The following is a 17,357-nucleotide window of genomic DNA, read 5'->3' as shown; positions in this document are numbered from 1 at the left end:
TATTCCTTAAGTTATTTTTCTAGAGAGAGTGAGCTGCCCCGGTCTGCGGAGGCGGTGCCAGTGCCCCCCCCCCCCCCCCCTCCCACGCAAACAACTACAATCCCTAGTTGAAACATTTAGCAATAGCAGGTTGTAACATTTTTGCAGTTCAGTTCTGAAAGGTAACGTATGTGTTCAGTTAGTTTGTTTGCATTTATTGATACAGTACGATTGTTTCGCTCTATGTTTTGCACCGTTTCGTATTTCTGGGCGTGCTTGTTGGACACAGCTGCTATTGTCTATGCTTCGCAAAATGCGGCTAACTTGACAGGCAAATTGTATCGGGCTGTTGAATGACAGTTTTACGGTGATTCCAAGAATGGCCCCACAATATGTGATGGTCCAATTCATATGTGAGTGCATCTGTTCTAGATATGAAATCGCAGATGCACTTGGCAAAGGATCGATGTCAACAATTATTCTCTACAGTCTTGTAAGATTGCATCGCATGTAAGTTAGATAGGTACTTGTTTCCTGCGGCATTTTAAGTTAATTGCTTTTTTATGGTAGTTTCTCTACCTCTCATGGTTGAACTGTTAGGATCCATTAGTAATCAGTACCTTAATTTCCTAGTCTGCTTCCCCTCGTGTGCTACAGTTCTGCAGAACAGGTTTCACACCCTGTGTTTTTAGATCAGTGCAGATGAAGGAAGAGACAAGGAGAAGGGTTTTTGAGATGCAGAGGTAGATGATTGACATCCAGTCTAACTAGACTGTCCTGTGGAAAATCAATATCTGTGGTTGATCATAGCCTTCCCTCAGACAAGTCTCAACCTCATCACATGCTTTAAGGCTTCTCTTCAACTCTCTCACCCCCTCTTATTCATCTGGATCTTCCTCCCTGCACCTTTCTCCCCCTCTGCCCTTACTCTCTAATTCTCTTCACACAATACCAAACGTTTACTAATTAATTAATTAGTTTATATATTTATATGTTCTTTCATATGTTGATGTACCAGATGCTAGATGCTATTCTGCTCAGTCAGTGTGAAGCTGCAGCAGAGAGAGTACATACCATGACCCTGCTGTTCAAACAAACAGCTCTGGTTCCAGCCTGCTTCTAGCTTTCCCTGGGCCTGTGTGCATCTCAAAAGTCTTGACTGGCCTCCTCTCCTCCTCCCCGCCTGATATCCTATTTCTGGCTGTTTGAAATATGCAGGAAATTCTCCTTTGAATAACTTTGGAAGGGTGGATGATTAATTAATTGATTATAAATTAAATCATTGGTCAGTTCACTTTGTTGCGTGAGCGATAGAAACACACTGCAGGTACCACAGGGAGGTCTGCCCCAGGGTTGGGTTCAAAGGTTATGGCTAACTGGTCAGAGCAGGTTTGATTGGTTGGAAAGTAGGTTACCCACTGAACTCTGGGATGGGAGATTGTTTTTACAAAGGAAAATGGGAATGATATGATGCTGTAATAACATAAATTGTCTCAAGATTAGACCTACGCTTTAGTCAGCTGGCCCTCGCTACATATTCGTCGCCAGACCCACTGGCTCCAGGTCATCTATAAGTCTATGCTAGGTAAAGCTCCGCCTTATCTCAGCTCACTGGTCACGATAACAACACCCTCACGTAGCACGCGCTCCAGCAGGTATATCTCACTGGTCATCCCCAAAGCCAACACCTCCTTTGGCTGCCTTTCCTTCCAGTTCTCTGCTGTTAATGACTGGAACGAATTGCAAAAATTGCTGAAGCTGGAGACTTACATTTCCCTCACTAACTTTAAACATCAGCTATCTGAGCAGCTAACCGATCTCTGCAGCTGTACGTAGCCCATCTGTAAATAGCCCATCCAATCTACCTCCCTCATTACCATGTTGTTTTTATTTACTTTGCTGCTCTTTTGCACACCAGTATCACTACTTACACACCATCATCTGCTCATCTATCACTCCAGTGTTAATCTCCTAAATTGTAATTACCTTGCTACTACTATTCATTGCCATACCTCCTCATGCCATTTGCACACACTGTATATAGACTTTATTTTTTTCTATTGTGTTATTGACTGTATGTTTGTTTACTCCATGTGTAACTCTGTTGTTGTTTGAGTCGCACTGTTTTGCTTTATCTTGGCCAGGTCGCAGTTGTAAATGAGAACTTGTTCTCAACTAGTTTACCTGGTTAAATAAAGGTGAAATATATTTTAATTTTAAATTAGGCCTATACTAAAGGGGGCTATTCTAACAACTGAAAACAAGAAAAAGAATCAACATGTCTTTTTGTTCTTCCAGGGAAAGGCGGAGGGGCTGATTGGACCATGTTGATGTTGGTACAGGACCAAAGAGCTAAACGGGGACTGCAGACTCAACTCAGTTTGGGACAGCCGAGGTGGTTTGGAGACCTTGTTTGTGACTTTAGACCTAGGTGGTGAGACGGAGGGTTACGATGGCTGTGAGCAGGTTTGACATAGATGCGCCGCGGTGGGATCAGTCCACGTTTATTGGCAGACTAAAGCACTTTGTCAACATCACAGACTGGAGGACAGCACTACTGCCACGACTAGACGAGTCTAAAGCACTGGTGGAGAGCTGCAGGTAATGCACACACACACACACCACTGAAGTACACACACAGATACCTCGAGGTTAGAGTGGTGGGCCAATAACCGTAAGGTCGCTGGTTCGAATTCCTCGAGCAAGGCCCTATTTGCTCCAGGGACGCTGGTTAAATAGTGGACCCTGGCTCTGACCCCAACTCTCTGCATGTGTCTCGGAGTTGTGATATGCTAGAAACACATTTCAAATACACACTTGTACAAGTGTGTTATAGGACAAATATAATTAAGCACCCACCAAATTATATAATTATTATTATAAACTGGGTGGTTCGCGCACTAAATGCTGTTTGACTGACAGCCATGGTATATCAGACCGTATACCACGGGTATGACAAAACATGTATTTTTACTGCTCTAATCACGTTGGGAACCAGTTTATAATAGCAATAAGGCACCTCGGGGGTTTGTGGTATATGGCCAATATACCACGGCTAAGAGCTGTTCTTAAGCACGACGCAATGCGGAATGCCTTATTGCTTAATTATACCACTGTGAAGTAGTAATTTCTCTGCAGTGTTATATCTACAGTTGTTGTTCCTTATGATGAGAACCTGGGTTATGTGTGGTTCTCCTGTTCTAGAGCAGCTTCCCTTCCCCCTGGCACCACAGAGGAACAGCTGCATTACGCCAAGAAGCTCTATGACTCCGCCTTTCACCCAGACACCAGCGATTGCATGAACCTGATTGGTCGAATGTCCTTCCAAGTGCCCGGAGGGATGGCCAGAACAGGCAGTATGCTACAGTTCTACAGGTACGTACACACACACACACACACACATATATTTCTGACAATATTATCGATCTATAGATGAACCAAAGATAGGTGCGTTTGGTGCAATGACTTCTAGTCATGTATTTCAAACCTTTCTGTCTCTCTCTCTGTCTCTCTCTCTGTCTCCCTCTCTGTCTCTCTCTCTGTCTCTCTCTCTCTCTCTCGGACAGTCCCTGCTGTAGTGTTCTGGCAGTGAGTGAATCAGTCGTTTAACGTTCTAGTCAACTACACCAACAGAAACGCTGCTTCCCCCATCACCTCCAAGTAAGACCATGCAGACCACACACACACACAGCTACGCTGAATGTAATGTAATGCACAAGGAGAATATCAAGAGCTATTTAAATGTCTTGCTCTATCTCTGCTCTCCCTCTTCAGTCAGATAGGAGTGGCCTATTTAACTGCAACTAGAACTGCACTAGCTACTGCTGCGGGACTCAACCTCTACACAAAGGTACAGTTTGATGCACAGACACACACACACTGGTTTGATTGATTACATGTTCCACTTCCCCTTCCTGTCTTGTCTCTGCCCCTTCCTGTAGAAAGCTCCTCCCCTGGTGGCGCCCTGGGTTCCATTTGCGGCGGTGGCGTCAGCTAACTGTGTCAATATCCCAATGATGAGGCAACAGTGAGTTCATCTGTGCTCCTAGTGTATTAGCATCCCCATGAAGACAACAGTGAGTTGTTGACCATCTCCTTCTCTCCTCTCAGAGAGCTCCTGAATGGCATCGCTCTAACAGATGAGAATGGAAACAAACTGGGTCATTCCAAGGTAATGTCTGAATAATTAAATATTCTACTAAATATCGTATTTCTGACTGTTATACAAGAGCAGAAAAATTAACATTTTCCTCTTCCTCGCGACAGAAAGCAGCTGTGAAGGGCATCACCCAGGTGGTCATTTCCCAGGTTACCATGGCAGCACCGGGCATGAGTTGTGTCAGAGGTTTAAGAGGGAGGGCTGTAGAATTTGAGATGAGTCCTCGCTCCATAGACAATGGAAAGTGGAGCGTGATCCTGTTACTCCCTACAATGACTCATTCCTCTCCTTCTTTTTCCACTTGCCACTCCTTTATCTACTTTCTCTCCTCCTGTGCTCCCTCTCTTCTTTCCCCCTCTCTTCTCCCAGTCATTCTCCCCATCATGCAGAGACTGGAGGATAACAAGTTTATGCAGGTGGGCCTTTAATCAAAACACCAAATTCTGCTACTAGACATGCATAGGCTAACTAGCCACAATGTTATCGAATAAACATCCAGAGTTACAGTTCTGTTGACTAAATATCCAGTTACATTGTTCTTGACTAAGTGTGCTTAGAGTGCAGATTGAGGTGCTGTTTGGTGAGCTAACCAGCCCTCTCTTTCTGTTAACAGAGGATCACCTTTGTCCACGGACCTTAACAAGTGATAATGGTGGGAGCGTTGTAAGTAGGACTGTTTAGGAGCTTTCACCTTGAAGATTGTTGTTTGGTACTACATTTTTCAGGGTTTGCCAAATGGCACCCTATCCCCTATATAGTGCACTACTTTTAACTAGAGCCCTATGGGGCCCTAGCCAAAAGTAGTGTGCCATGTAGTAGGGAATAGGTTACCATTTGGGACGCAAACGTACTTGTCTCTGTCTTACTGGGCACAGTCACCTAACACTGCATGTCTGTTTTGCAGCCTGGTCTTCATGGTGCCGGTAGCCTGGTCCCTGTTCTCTCAGCAATGGTAAGTAGCTTGTCGACTGGGCAGCGTTCAGTAGGGCCCCTCCACGATGTAGTAGCTGTTTTAGCATCTCATCTTCACGATCAGCTACGGCATGTTGTCGGTGTTGTGGAAATTCTTACACAGGACACTCGAAGTCGATCTTAAATTAATCATTTTTTATTGTCAGCGCGCTGAAGGGGTTCCAACAAACCTGATGGACCATAATGAACGTCTGGCAGAAGCTCTAACGGGGCAGTCCTCTTAGTTCTCGTACATACTGCAGGGCAAGTCATATTTACATGATTTAGCTTATTCAACATGAATTAATCATTAACGTTTGCTTCATTGACTGACCAATACCTCACGAGGCTTCTTCTCTCTAAGCTGAGACCTTGAAACTGAAATATCTTTTGTTCTCAAAACAAGGTCTGGGCGTACTGCCAAATTGCAGATATTGATAAGTGAGGATTTGTTCAATAAGTCACTTGCGTGAACACAGAAATGAGTAGAATTAGAGAAGCACAAGTATAACATTTCCATCACATAGGATAGTGCTCAAGATCACACCTACAGTAACATATTAGACGTGGTTTGGTAACATATTAGACCTGTCTTCCTCTCACTTTCTTTCAGCTCCATGGGCAGTGTACAAAATGTCTACTTCAACAAGGGCCTCTGAACACACACACACCTGCCTTCTTAATCATCAGCCAAACAGGGAGAGCATCTGAAGAAAAAAAAATATACAAAATGAGCCAATCAGCATCCTCAGTGATGTCCAATAGGAACGCTTGTAGGAGAAATACCTTTCTCCTGGTTTGTCTTTGTTTATTTTCAACAAATCTTTGTGATTGAAGTGGAGATGTTCTCCAGAAGATAGAGATGTGCCACTGTACTCCAAACTGTGCCTTTATCCACACTGGAGTACAGTGGCACATCCCATCCCTGCATTGAGGTGCGTTTTTGACCCATATCTCATGACGGCTCCACGTGTCTTAATGTAACCATGACTCCATTCTGACACCAGTGCAGCTCGGTTTAAACAAGTGTAACGCTAGGGTCAGTCTCTTCTGGCAATTGGGTGTGTGTGTAATAAATATATATATATTCTCTTTTTATGCTTCTGTCCATAATGTGGACAGAAGTGACGCTACTAACCATGTACAGTTTGTGCTGTCTGAATCTTCAATCACACTTTTCAACCTCCTTTAGAAAACTGTCTGGAAGGACAATGACCCTTTGGACATTGTGTGTGTGTGTCCCAAATATAATTTGCGTCTCAAATGCCACTCTATTTCCTACATAGTGCACTTCTTTTGACCAGAGCCCTTTGGGTCCCATTCAGAAGCAGCCTGTGTTAGTTTAATCTGAGGTCAAGAGTCACTATAACCAACTGTGTGTGTGTGTACACGTCTCAGTGCAAATGAAGTGTAGTGTATTGCCCAAACAATGTGATGCCATATCAGGAATAGACGTTTACTAAAGCCATCATGCAGGTGTTCTATAGATGGTTCTGTGGTTTTGCCCTAAGATCTATGCATCAGTGTTCTGAGTCTATGGTTCCACAGTTTAGTGTTCTAGAATGCTTGTGTTCACATACGCTGAAGTGAAGCGAGCCTAGCCAATGTACGTTTGGCTGAGTGGTGAAGAAGTCATTGATACCACCAGATTTCTATTGACAAGTATAATTCTCATTGACTAAACTGTCTTGGTGCATTTTGTTTCAGGATTCTAGTTCCACCCTCTCTGTACTGCAGTCAGTCAAGAACTGAAAGACTGGGATATACATGGGTATTATACACTGATTCTTCTCTAATGGAATTAGCCTCTGCCAAGTCTTCAACAACTGGATGTTCCAGAGCTTGTGACGCGACTTCCGTTTTTGGATGTTAACAAGGCGACACTCAACTTAACTCCGTAACATTTACTGTATTGGTTGCAGTGGAGAAGAGAACCTCTCCCGTCATTTTTCTTCTCTCATCAAGATCAGTATTTCCTTGTTCAAGACAACTGGGAACTCGGAGACAAACTAGCTCCGACTGGGAAAAATGTATTTGAACGTCCGTCCTGCTCGGAATTCCAAGTTGGAAACTTGCATCTTTCCACAGCTCCGAGCCGAAGATCACCGACGTCATGATTTGACCACGGTTATTTCCGAGTTCCCAGTTGTCTCTAAAGCACCATAAGTCAGGGATCACTGGGAACTGGGGGGGAACCCTGGTCAAATCATGACTTCAGTGATCTTCAGGTCGGGAAGTCGGAGCTGTAGAAAGATGCCGGAGTTTACGATCTTGAATTCCGAGTTGGATGACAGTTGGAGCTCATTTTTTTTCCTAAAGAATTCAGAAGTCCGAATTCCCAGGTGGTTTTTGGACGCAGCCCTAGTTTAAGGCGTTTCTTTTACGCCTGCTATGTTAGGTTACATCCTTACTGATGTAGAAGTTGTGGTAATACAAACGTACCACCAGGGGACAATGTCTTCTTGACAGAGAGCAACAGAAACTGAAACGCCCGCTTCCCAGATGCAGCCCTATTCCCTATATTAAAAAGGAATTTAACTAGGCAAGTCAGTTAAGAACACATTCTTATTTACAATGACAGCCTTCCCGGGGCCAAATGTGCACCACCCTATGGGACTCCCAATCACAGCCAGATGTGACACAGCCTGGATTCAAACCAGGGAGTGTAGTAATGCCCAACTCAACTCTGGACCTTGAAGCCTGTGACCCTTCTTTTTAAAAAATTGTTTCCTTCTAATTAGGTTTTGATTTAGACCTGGGACACCAGAGCCCTATATAGCCTGCTCAAGTTGTACAACTGATGTATATGCATTTGGCGGTTGTAATAAAGGTGTTCTGAACAAAAATAACTTTGAGGTAGTATTTGAACCAGGCTAGGACCTGAGGGGATACTACAAGGTAGGTTCAATGACTTAGCCAGATAACTTTGTTAAACAAGCTGAAATAAATGTATTTTCTGGTTCATAAACAAAGCTAAATGTAGGTGTTTATGGTTGAGTTAAGCTTTAAATGGGCATGGTCTGCGTTATCTTTCAAATAAACCAAGTTATTTCAGCAGTGGAGGCTGCCTCACATTAACCAGGCAAGTAAGTGATGAACAAATTTACAATGACAGCCTAGGAACAGTGGGTTAAACTCCCTTGGTAAGAGGCAGAACAGGTGTACCTTGTCAGCCCAGGGATTCGATCTAGCAACCTGTCGGTTACTGGCCCAATGCTCTAACCAATGCCACCCCATAATGTCTCAAACTCCTCTTAATGTCTGAAAAGGAGTAAATGGAAGGGCATCAAACACATGGAAACCTTATTCCACATTACCATGAGCCCATCCTTCCCAATTAAGGTGCCACCAACCTGTGTATTTCAGAATATTTAGGCATGTTAGCAGGTTAAATCTTTGAACCTTCTTTGTAGTATACCCCTCTGGGCCAGTGAGACCAATGAGCAGTTCTAGCCTTTCCATGCATTGGCTAACATTTCCATATTATTTTGTCAGATAAAACATTGATCACTTTCAACATTTCCAGACTGTAGCTATTGAGTCAGTCAATTTCCTGCGCAGGAATTGTCTTTAATAGGTTGTAATCGATGTTAGCATTTTCATTGTGATGCATTGCCAATAAGCAGTAATCTTCAGAACGCCACATTGTTGACCACAGCAGGGATAACAGTCAGCCTAAAAACCATGTTAAGATCTAAAATGTGGTATCCTTTATGCTCAACATCAAGCATACTCCAGTCCAAATTTCACTCCCTGTACTTGAAAGTTCATTCAACAGGCAAAGTACTTCCAAGTACACTGTGCAATTTGGGAAGCAGGCTGTTCTCTATTTAGTCAGCACCCTTCACCCTTAACCACAGGAGGTTGGTGGCAACTTAATTAGGGAGGACAGGCTTGTGGTAATGGCATCAACTGAGATGCCATTCACTCCTTTCCAGACATTATGAGCCATCCTCCCTTCAGCAGCCTCCACTGGTGCAACACTTAAATCAAGGATTGATACTACTAGCAGCAGACACACAGAGAAAGTTTTCAAAAGGTTTGGTTTTATTTGATAATACTGTCGTATATTTTTGTCCAGCAACTGAACGTCCACAAAGGATTAAACATGCATAGTCTGGATGTACTCAACCTCAACCCCTTTATCCCCCCCCCCTCCGATGTGTACATCAGAAAGCATTGAACAAGGTAGAAGAAATATGGTATTACCAAGGCATTGAAAAGATAAGTCTAAAAGACAAGTCTTTATATCTAGCCAAGCTTCTTTAGATCTATGAAAGTGCCTTCCTTGCATGTAGGTGGCTAGGAGTGAAATTCTCTCACGTGCTCCCAGCGAAAGACATTCACCACTTCATTATTCTTTTTTTAAAGGAGACTCGATAGGGAGAAAATCTATATTTAAACAAAATGGAAAACAGCCCACTCTTACAATTATGCTTCTGATACTTTAAATCCAAATGAATATATAGCATTATTTTGAGATGTTAGGAGTCTGTGTCCATCTAAGACACTATATCCTATTGATGTGGTTTCCTGAGAAGTTAAACACTTCTCCAGGCATTGGGGAGTTGATCTTGCAACCCTTCGGTTACTAGTCCAACGCTCGAACCACTAGGCTACCTGCCGCAATGTAAGATCTGAACATTTGTACACCGCAAAGGACTGCAGTTAAGACTGCCTGGAACACGGCTGTCTGGTTGTGTCCTGTAAGGCACCCTATTTCCTATGTAGTGTGCTACTTTTGACCAAGACCCATATAGTGCACTATAATGGAATAGGGTGCCATTTGGGATACACATCTTCCTGTCTGGGGTACTATATTAAGAACACTACAGAGAATCACACGGTTCTACCTCTACTGGAATTCCTCTTCAAAAAAGTATAAAATTGAGTTCTAATGACAGAAATAATTATAAAAACACAAAAGTATATGCGTAACTCCTCCCACAGCCTCCAATGAGGCATAGGTACCATACAGCAGTGGAGGCTGGTGGGAGCAGCTGTAGGAGAAAAGGCTTATTGTAACGACTGGAATGGAGTCAAACATGTGGAAGCCACATTTAACTCCGTTCCATTAATTCCAGTCCAGCCATTACAATGAGCCTATAGCGCCTACCACTGCTGTATAGCCATCAAGGGAGAGAAAGGGGTAGTGGGTGGAGACAGATGTGGGTGTTGAGTCTAGAAGGACTGTCGAGGGGAGGACGGCATAGGGGTGAGGGTTATGGAGAGTGGGGAATGGCAGGGGTAAAATGTGATACCATCATCTCACATACCCCATAGACTGGGCTGGTGAGACACGCATTCTAGAAGGTTTTAAAATGTTATTCACATATCTGTCTCTGACTGGGATGCTTAAGAGTTCAGACAAAATGAACGCAACCACTTGTAAAAACTAAACTATTTTCTTTCCAAATGTCAATTACAATAATCTGGGAAGTCCCGCCTCACCATCAATCTGATTGGTGATAACATGGGCATGAGAAGCAACATAGTTAAAATAGCATTTAACTAGAGAGAAGAAAAAAAAAGGCAACTTGGAATAGGACTTGAATCAAACCAAATGAAACATTGTCTAGCAATCATTGAATAGATATGGGGTTGTTCATACCTGGGTAGTTTGAGAGGTAGGAGTTTAGGGGCAAAGAGTTACACTTGATTTAGACACCAACCCAACAGGTGGGGACAGCCATTCCATACAGTAGGTCAAGAGGTAAGTTCTCTGCCCAGAAGGTGCACAAAAGGAATTAAATCAAGTGCACCTCGCTCTTTCAGGGCTCTGTCCAAAATGGCACCCTATTCCCTAGAGAGTGCACTACCTGGGCGCTGGTCAAAAAAAATAGAGGTGCACTCTATAGTGAATAGGGTGCCATTTGAGACACCCATAGTTTAAAGAGTCAGTCCTCCTGACGCCAGCCTCAGGGGGATGTGAAAATCACTCGACAAGTCAGTCTCATGACCCTAAATCGCTACAAACACCCTGAGCCAGTCTGGCTCCTTCCCCTAGCCTCTAAACCTTCTGTTTGATGACCTGAAGGAACCAAGTATGTGTAAGCAATTTGACCAAATGAACATTCAGAGAGCTATGTGGACCGATTACCCAGGAGGATGCAGAGGGGAGGACAGCTCATGTCTGGAATGGAGTCAATGGAATGGTATCATTTATTCCGTTCCAGACATTACGACGAGCCAGTCCTCCCCAATTATGGTGTCACCAACCTCCTGTGAAAGCCATCACCATACTATGAATACATCAGGTCCCTTTAGATCTGCAGACAGAAGGGGATAGTAGCTAGGAGTTGTTTTTGGACCAGTAAACAATTTCACTGATCTCACTCAAATCAATCAGCTTTGCCTCGTTATATTTTATGTGTATCATATTAATCTTGCCCTTTCACACAAAACTTATTTTCTCCTAATATTTCACCAAATTGTTTAGATGTATTTATCTTTAAAAAAAAGAAAGAAAAAAAAAAAATCAGGCTTTGCAGTGGGCAGCTGGAAGGAAGTGACTAGGGGTCCTCGATGTCCAGGAACTCCTTCTTGGGTGGAGCATTACCACGGTACCAGGAACAGGAGCCGTCGGCCCTCTTAACGCAGGCATAGTGGTTGGCTTGGCGACCGTACACCTGCTTCTCCATCATCGGGTCTGTCCACAGACACTCCTCTGGAGCAGAGATGGCACAGGGCAGGGAGGGGCAGCGCACAATCTACACAGAGACACACACACACCAGGTTAAGACAAGTCACAGGAGATGTTTCTCTACCAATCTACCTCCTCCAAATCCCCATCCTGCTCCCCACCACCTCCATACCTTGCAGTCACAGCCCATCTGATAGCGCTGAGTCAGACTCTTCTTCTGAGTGGGGCTCATAGACTCCCAGGGAGTGATGTAGTCACACAGGGTCACATGCATCTTCCCACCTGCCTCCACCTTGCCTGCAGAAGAAAAGATAAGGCAGGGAAGAGATCCTCTTTTTAAAAAACGCAAAAGAAATGTGGTTCTGAAACACAAAATCAGACATGCTTTTCTCTTCCTCCCCCTTCCTTAGATGGGGACAGACAGCAGTTAGAAAAGGGAGAGGATGTGAGGGTGAGTAGTAGAATGAGGTGAGGGGTGAGTCATTGAAAGGATAGTCTTACAGAAAATGGTTATCACCATGACGAGGTACATTGGGAATTCTAAAGGAGGAAACACTAGCCTCAGCAGTCCCTGGCCTGGTGTTCCCTGTAATTAGGCTGTGTGTGTAAAAGAACAAGTAGGGAAACCAGAGCACACATGATCTAATGTCCCTCTGTGTCTCGCTTTACATCTAGCCCATGTCTGCTCCAATTGTGCTCACTCGGCACCTTCTGACACAGCCTGATCCCAGATCTGTTTGTGCAGTCTTGCCTACTCTTACAGTTAATAGTGTTATAAGGAGTTGGCAAGGCAGCACAAACAGCTCTGGGATCAGGCTACTTTTAGCACAGAGCGGAGGGAGATTAACTATGCCATCAGTGTGTGGTAAGGTCCAACAGACTATCCTCACCTGAGATCAGGTACTCCTTCTTGCCACTGGTATCGAAGGTAACACCACACACAGCGGAGACCGGAGCAGTGAAGATCTCCTCAATGTCCTGGTCAGGACCCTTATACATCTACAACAGGTCAGGGTTAGATGAACACAGGTCTCATATCTTACACAACCACAGGTGACGTGTTAGAGGTCAGAGGGGGTTAGAGGTCGTGGATGTAGTCTCACCTTGATCTGTTTGATGTCATACTGCATCCTGGTGATGGGGTTACCATAGATATCATTCCCAGTATCTATCTCCTTCTCCCCCACCACCTTCGCTCGGATCACTGCAGGGAGACAGGATCAGAGAACATAACACACACAAGTCCCAAAAACAAAGCTTCTGTTTGAATTCCTTCTCCCACCACATCTAGTTAACCACCTGCAGATGGTGCCCAGTCAGCCTGAACAGCCTGGCGTTCCTACAGCACAGTAATAAACCAACAACCCACAATACACGGAGTCAAAACAGCCTTTGTTGTTTTGACCGTTTCAGGATGTGAACAGGCTGCCAGTAACATTCCAGATGTTCATGCCCCAGATCACATCACGATTTGTTAGCACATATGGATAGGGAGAGATGTTTCGGTCAGTGAGACCACAAGGCTGTGATTTAGGCAGATTATCGAGAGACAGAGAGAGACAAATGCAGTGACACTGAAGGATAGAGGACAGACCTAGTATGATAAAGTATAAGCTGTAGTTCCTGTGTTTTAAAAGCCTCACAAACAACATCATGCTTTAGCCATGGGAAGGGAAAATATGAGCAATACAAAAGAACGTTAAAAAAAAAAAAATCACAGAAGAAAAATACAATGTACACACACTCCACAGGGCCCTGTTCCCTCGGGTTCCCTTTCTGGCGTGAAACCGAAGCAGACATGGGAGGGGTTCACTGCAGAGTTAACGTCCGACTCCCTCATCTCTCCCCTGGTCCGGGTCGCATGCTTTTCTGCACATGTAACCACTTCCCAAGTTCATAGAGGGAGCTCACGGTGGGTGATGCAAACACACATAGCACCAGCATAAGAACCTGGCTGGCCCAGTCTCCTGCATTCTGTGGAGTTCTTCCCTCTTGCTTCCTGACCTCATTCAGACCCAGAAGCTAATGCGCACTAAGAACACTGGGAATAGAACAGGGTAGACAGCACGCTCAGCTCAGGGAAACAGTGATTTGGGACTGCTGCCTGTTTAATGGCTTTTCCAGAATCATGTTTTCCTAAATAGGCTCCATTCCCCCCTGCTACTTCTTAACTAGGTCATATGATCATCCACGTTGAGAGCAGAATCTCTTAGGGGGACAGGGAGGTTCACACCTCAAGCCAACCATAGCTATGCAGAAAACGTATACATGCATATCACCAGAAATACACATTTTTCCATGAAAACCCCCATATGAACACATACCACATCCTGAGTTCCTTCTAACCCTCCACACTAAATGAATGGACAAAGCCAGCGATCATGTGACTCCATTCCTTCCTATGGGAAGACTCAATAGTGCCTTTGAAGCCCAGAAAGTCAGTTAAGATGTCTCATTTGGGATATTTATGTAGACATAACATGAGCAGTTTGAACTACTCCAGGAAGTGACATTGCAGCCTAGCTCAGTGTTGCTCATTAAGCATCTCAAGTTGAAGGCTGACTGGGTACTGCAGGCTGCCATTAGCTACTATAAATGATCCTTATAGCCGGTGTGGTATTTTAAAATAATTGGATCAAGGACATACATCTAGTGTAATAGAAGCAATTATTGGTATCGTCGCCATCTTCGAGATATGCATTTACATGAAGATTGGCCTGCCTTCCACCACCCCCCCTCCTCCTCCTCCTCACTATATCCGATCCGGTCTTCTGCAAACAATGCCTAGAGTACCGTTTGACCTTTAACTTCCATGGCTTCATGGGGGGCAGTCGTTCTCCCCTGGAGTAGACGCGCAAGGGTAAATGTTCATCATATAGCTGTTATTGTCACTCCTCTGTGAGAGTCTGTGGGCTACAGAGGATACAGACTCTGTTCTGTCTATTGGCTTAGTACACAGTCATCTCATTTCCTCAGAGTATAGATGGGCGCTTAGCTTAAGCATATTCCTGGCCTCTGAAATGTAACTGATGTTGATGAGCTCATTTTAAATGTTATTTAAACCTTTATTTAACTAGGCAAGTCAGTTAAGAACAAATTCTTATTTACAATGACGGCCTACCCCGGCCAAACCCTAACAACGTTGGGCCAATTGTGCACCGCCCTATGGGACTCCCAATCACCGCCGGTTGTGATACAGCCTGGAATCAAACCAGGGTCTGTAGTGCCTTAGACCATTGCGCCACTCGGGAGCCCTAAACTTAGTGGGACTGCGACACCAAGAGGTACTTGTAGGTATGCATAGTCACTAGTTAGAGTGACCAGGAAGCGGATGACTTCTGAGGAGTGAATACTGTTGACAAAGTCAGAGGAGCCCACCCTGTAAGTTAACTCTGTGTGTGTCCCTATTCTCGTGGATACCGTGTATATTTGTGAGAGGTCCTTAACTTTCATAGCTTTTTCCTTTTGAGTACCCAGAACTGACAGCCAGATGTCATACGCTGCCAGATGGACGCATTCATATGTGACTGAGAGAAGGCTATACATCACAATGGTGTGTAACTGTACGTCTGTGCAGTCTCGTGTGTTGCACCTGAGTCTCTTTGAAGTGATGTGTGTGTCTGTGTTACTATCCTGCTACATTAGGTCGGTGCAGAGCAGGAAAACCCCAGAAACATTCCTGTCATTCCTCACAGCTACACCCCTCAGAGGAAGAGAGAGAAAGAGGAAAGAGAGGAGAGAGAAACTGGTGTGACAGACTTGTTCACAGAGGGATTTGAGCAGATATACTACCTTGCTTATTCCATCCTAGTTTCCCCTGCTCTCTCCCCCTCTTTATGGCTTCCTCTCCTTCATTTTCTATTTGCTGTGCCACGTCCACAAGCCAGACTGTACTCCTAGCCCCACAGCAGATCCCAAAGCACTGTAAACTCATAGGGGACTGTGTGTGTCCTCTATTTTACTGTACATGGCTGCAGCATAGTCAGGTGGAGACAAGCCTTCAGATCTCAGGCAAAGTTAATAATCATCATGCGAACCAACCACCTCAGTTACACATTTCCTGTTGTATCGTGAAACAGGAAACAGCCAGTGTGAAAATGTATAAGTAAAGAACACTTTGTTTGCGTCCCAAATGGCACCATATCACCTACGTGAACAAATTGCAGTATGAACGAAACTACAATGTGAACGTACAAACTGACACGTCCATCATACGTATAGGCCTAAGCCTGAGAGAATGCATAAGCGACTAACTGACTTATCCCACCGCTGCCACCAGTGTCGCGACAGAGCTGTCAAGCACACTACTACCTGCCATGAAGGACCAACAACAAGGTGCACGTGAGGGCGTAGCCGTTCCCGGTCTATACTCACCTACGTCCGCGTTACAGAACGCCTGTTGTGGGTGCACGGGGGTACAGCTGCAGGCTTCAACGAGCTCCTCCGCCTGCCACAGAATCAGCACCGTCAGAGTGCAGAGTACGCCGTTAAATGATAACGGCATTTTCTCCAGCTGTGTCTCGTTTGTTTACCGTCCTTTGAAATGCGGGGGGGGGATGCCCGTATAGAGAGTGAAATTCGTCGAATGGGCTGTAGGTGTGTGTCTGCGTGGGTAGGCTATGTGTCAACAGCTACAATGACCGTTAACCAAGACCAAATAACGGAAGAAAAGCCCCAGTCCGCTAGTTGTCCCTCGCAGGGAAAAAAACAAGTGTGTGACCTTCACTTTGAGTCGTTGCGCGTTTCTATCTTTTGAGTGTGTTTTCATTTCTCCGTGATTAGGCGGCTTTTAAGGCTGCTGCAGGATGGACTCCTCCCCCCCGGTGACGATTCGTCCAGCGGTAAGCGCTCGAGATCTGGGTTAAAAGTTTTCATATTATCTTTGCCTGCCCACCCGCCCAAACTCCTTGCTCCGGCCGAACGCTACGCCACGCCTATGGACGTAGTTTTTTCTCCACATTGAGGGGGTTGGATTAATCTCGCCCGGGCGCCCGTGTAAGCGTGTTGTGCAAAGACAGAAAGTTGATTGCATTCGATTTGTAACCTGCGAAGTCAGCTCAAAACAAAAGTGATGTAATTAAGCACATGTAGTAATTAGTAGGATTCAGTGTTTTCCTATGCAAAAGTGATAGCACAGACAGACAGACAGACAGACAGATAGATAGATATGATGAAAATGTTTTACAAATATAACATAGTAGGGCTAGGCTAGACAGTAGACCTAACCTACTAGGCATAATTGGGTTACAGATACAGTTTAATAATAATACACATTTACTTGTGTAGTGTTTAAAAAAAATGTATATATATATATACACTTTATCTGCCTTCCCAATGAAAACTAGTTAGAAAACTCAAACATTAATATACGTTTTATTGTTTTTTTTAAGCACTACACAAGTAAGCACTACACAAGTAAATATATATATACACTTTATCTGCCTTCCCAATGAAAACTAGTTAGAAAACTCAAACATTTATTTTGTGGAAAAGAGATGTATGTTTCTGGACAATGCAATATGCTGCCTTGTTGACAGAATGGCACAAATAACTGTTTGATTTGAGAAGGGCGCTCCTCCATCACTTTTGCCCTATGACATGATGGGCCTTTTCAACCCGGGCCAG

At 44.4% G+C, this 17,357-nt stretch overlaps 1 protein-coding gene and 1 pseudogene across 1 annotated transcript; one reads left to right on the top strand and one right to left on the bottom strand.

Annotated features, from left to right (window-relative positions):
- The first annotated feature begins 73 nt into the window (after nt 1-73).
- On the top strand, nt 74-7,938 carry LOC115123385 (sideroflexin-2-like; annotated as a pseudogene).
- A 1,177-nt stretch (nt 7,939-9,115) lies between these two features.
- Nucleotides 9,116-16,585, bottom strand: LOC115123383 (metalloproteinase inhibitor 2-like). Its single transcript, XM_029652721.2, has 5 exons — nt 16,107-16,585; nt 12,836-12,936; nt 12,623-12,731; nt 11,905-12,029; nt 9,116-11,799 (listed from the first exon to the last, which is right to left on the bottom strand). Exons 1-5 carry the CDS (start codon nt 16,234-16,236, stop codon nt 11,602-11,604), a joined length of 663 nt encoding a protein of 220 aa, XP_029508581.2. The 5' UTR covers nt 16,237-16,585; the 3' UTR covers nt 9,116-11,601.
- Nucleotides 16,586-17,357: the final 772 nt, after the last annotated feature.

This window comes from Oncorhynchus nerka, linkage group LG16 (assembly GCF_034236695.1).
Source record: "Oncorhynchus nerka isolate Pitt River linkage group LG16, Oner_Uvic_2.0, whole genome shotgun sequence".
NCBI lineage: Eukaryota > Metazoa > Chordata > Actinopteri > Salmoniformes > Salmonidae > Oncorhynchus > Oncorhynchus nerka.
This window is presented reverse-complemented; position numbering and strand designations above follow the sequence as displayed.

Excerpts from the sequence above, each read along its gene's own strand:
- LOC115123383 (XM_029652721.2), bottom strand. The coding sequence starts at position 16,236 with ATGCCGTTATCATTTAACGGCGTACTCTGCACTCTGACGGTGCTGATT. Across the intron at positions 12,030-12,622 it reads GAAGGAGTACCTGATCTCAG|GCAAGGTGGAGGCAGGTGGG; the intron begins GTGAGGATAGTC and ends TTTCTTCTGCAG. Across the intron at positions 11,800-11,904 it reads AGATGGGCTGTGACTGCAAG|ATTGTGCGCTGCCCCTCCCT; the intron begins GTATGGAGGTGG and ends GTCTCTGTGTAG.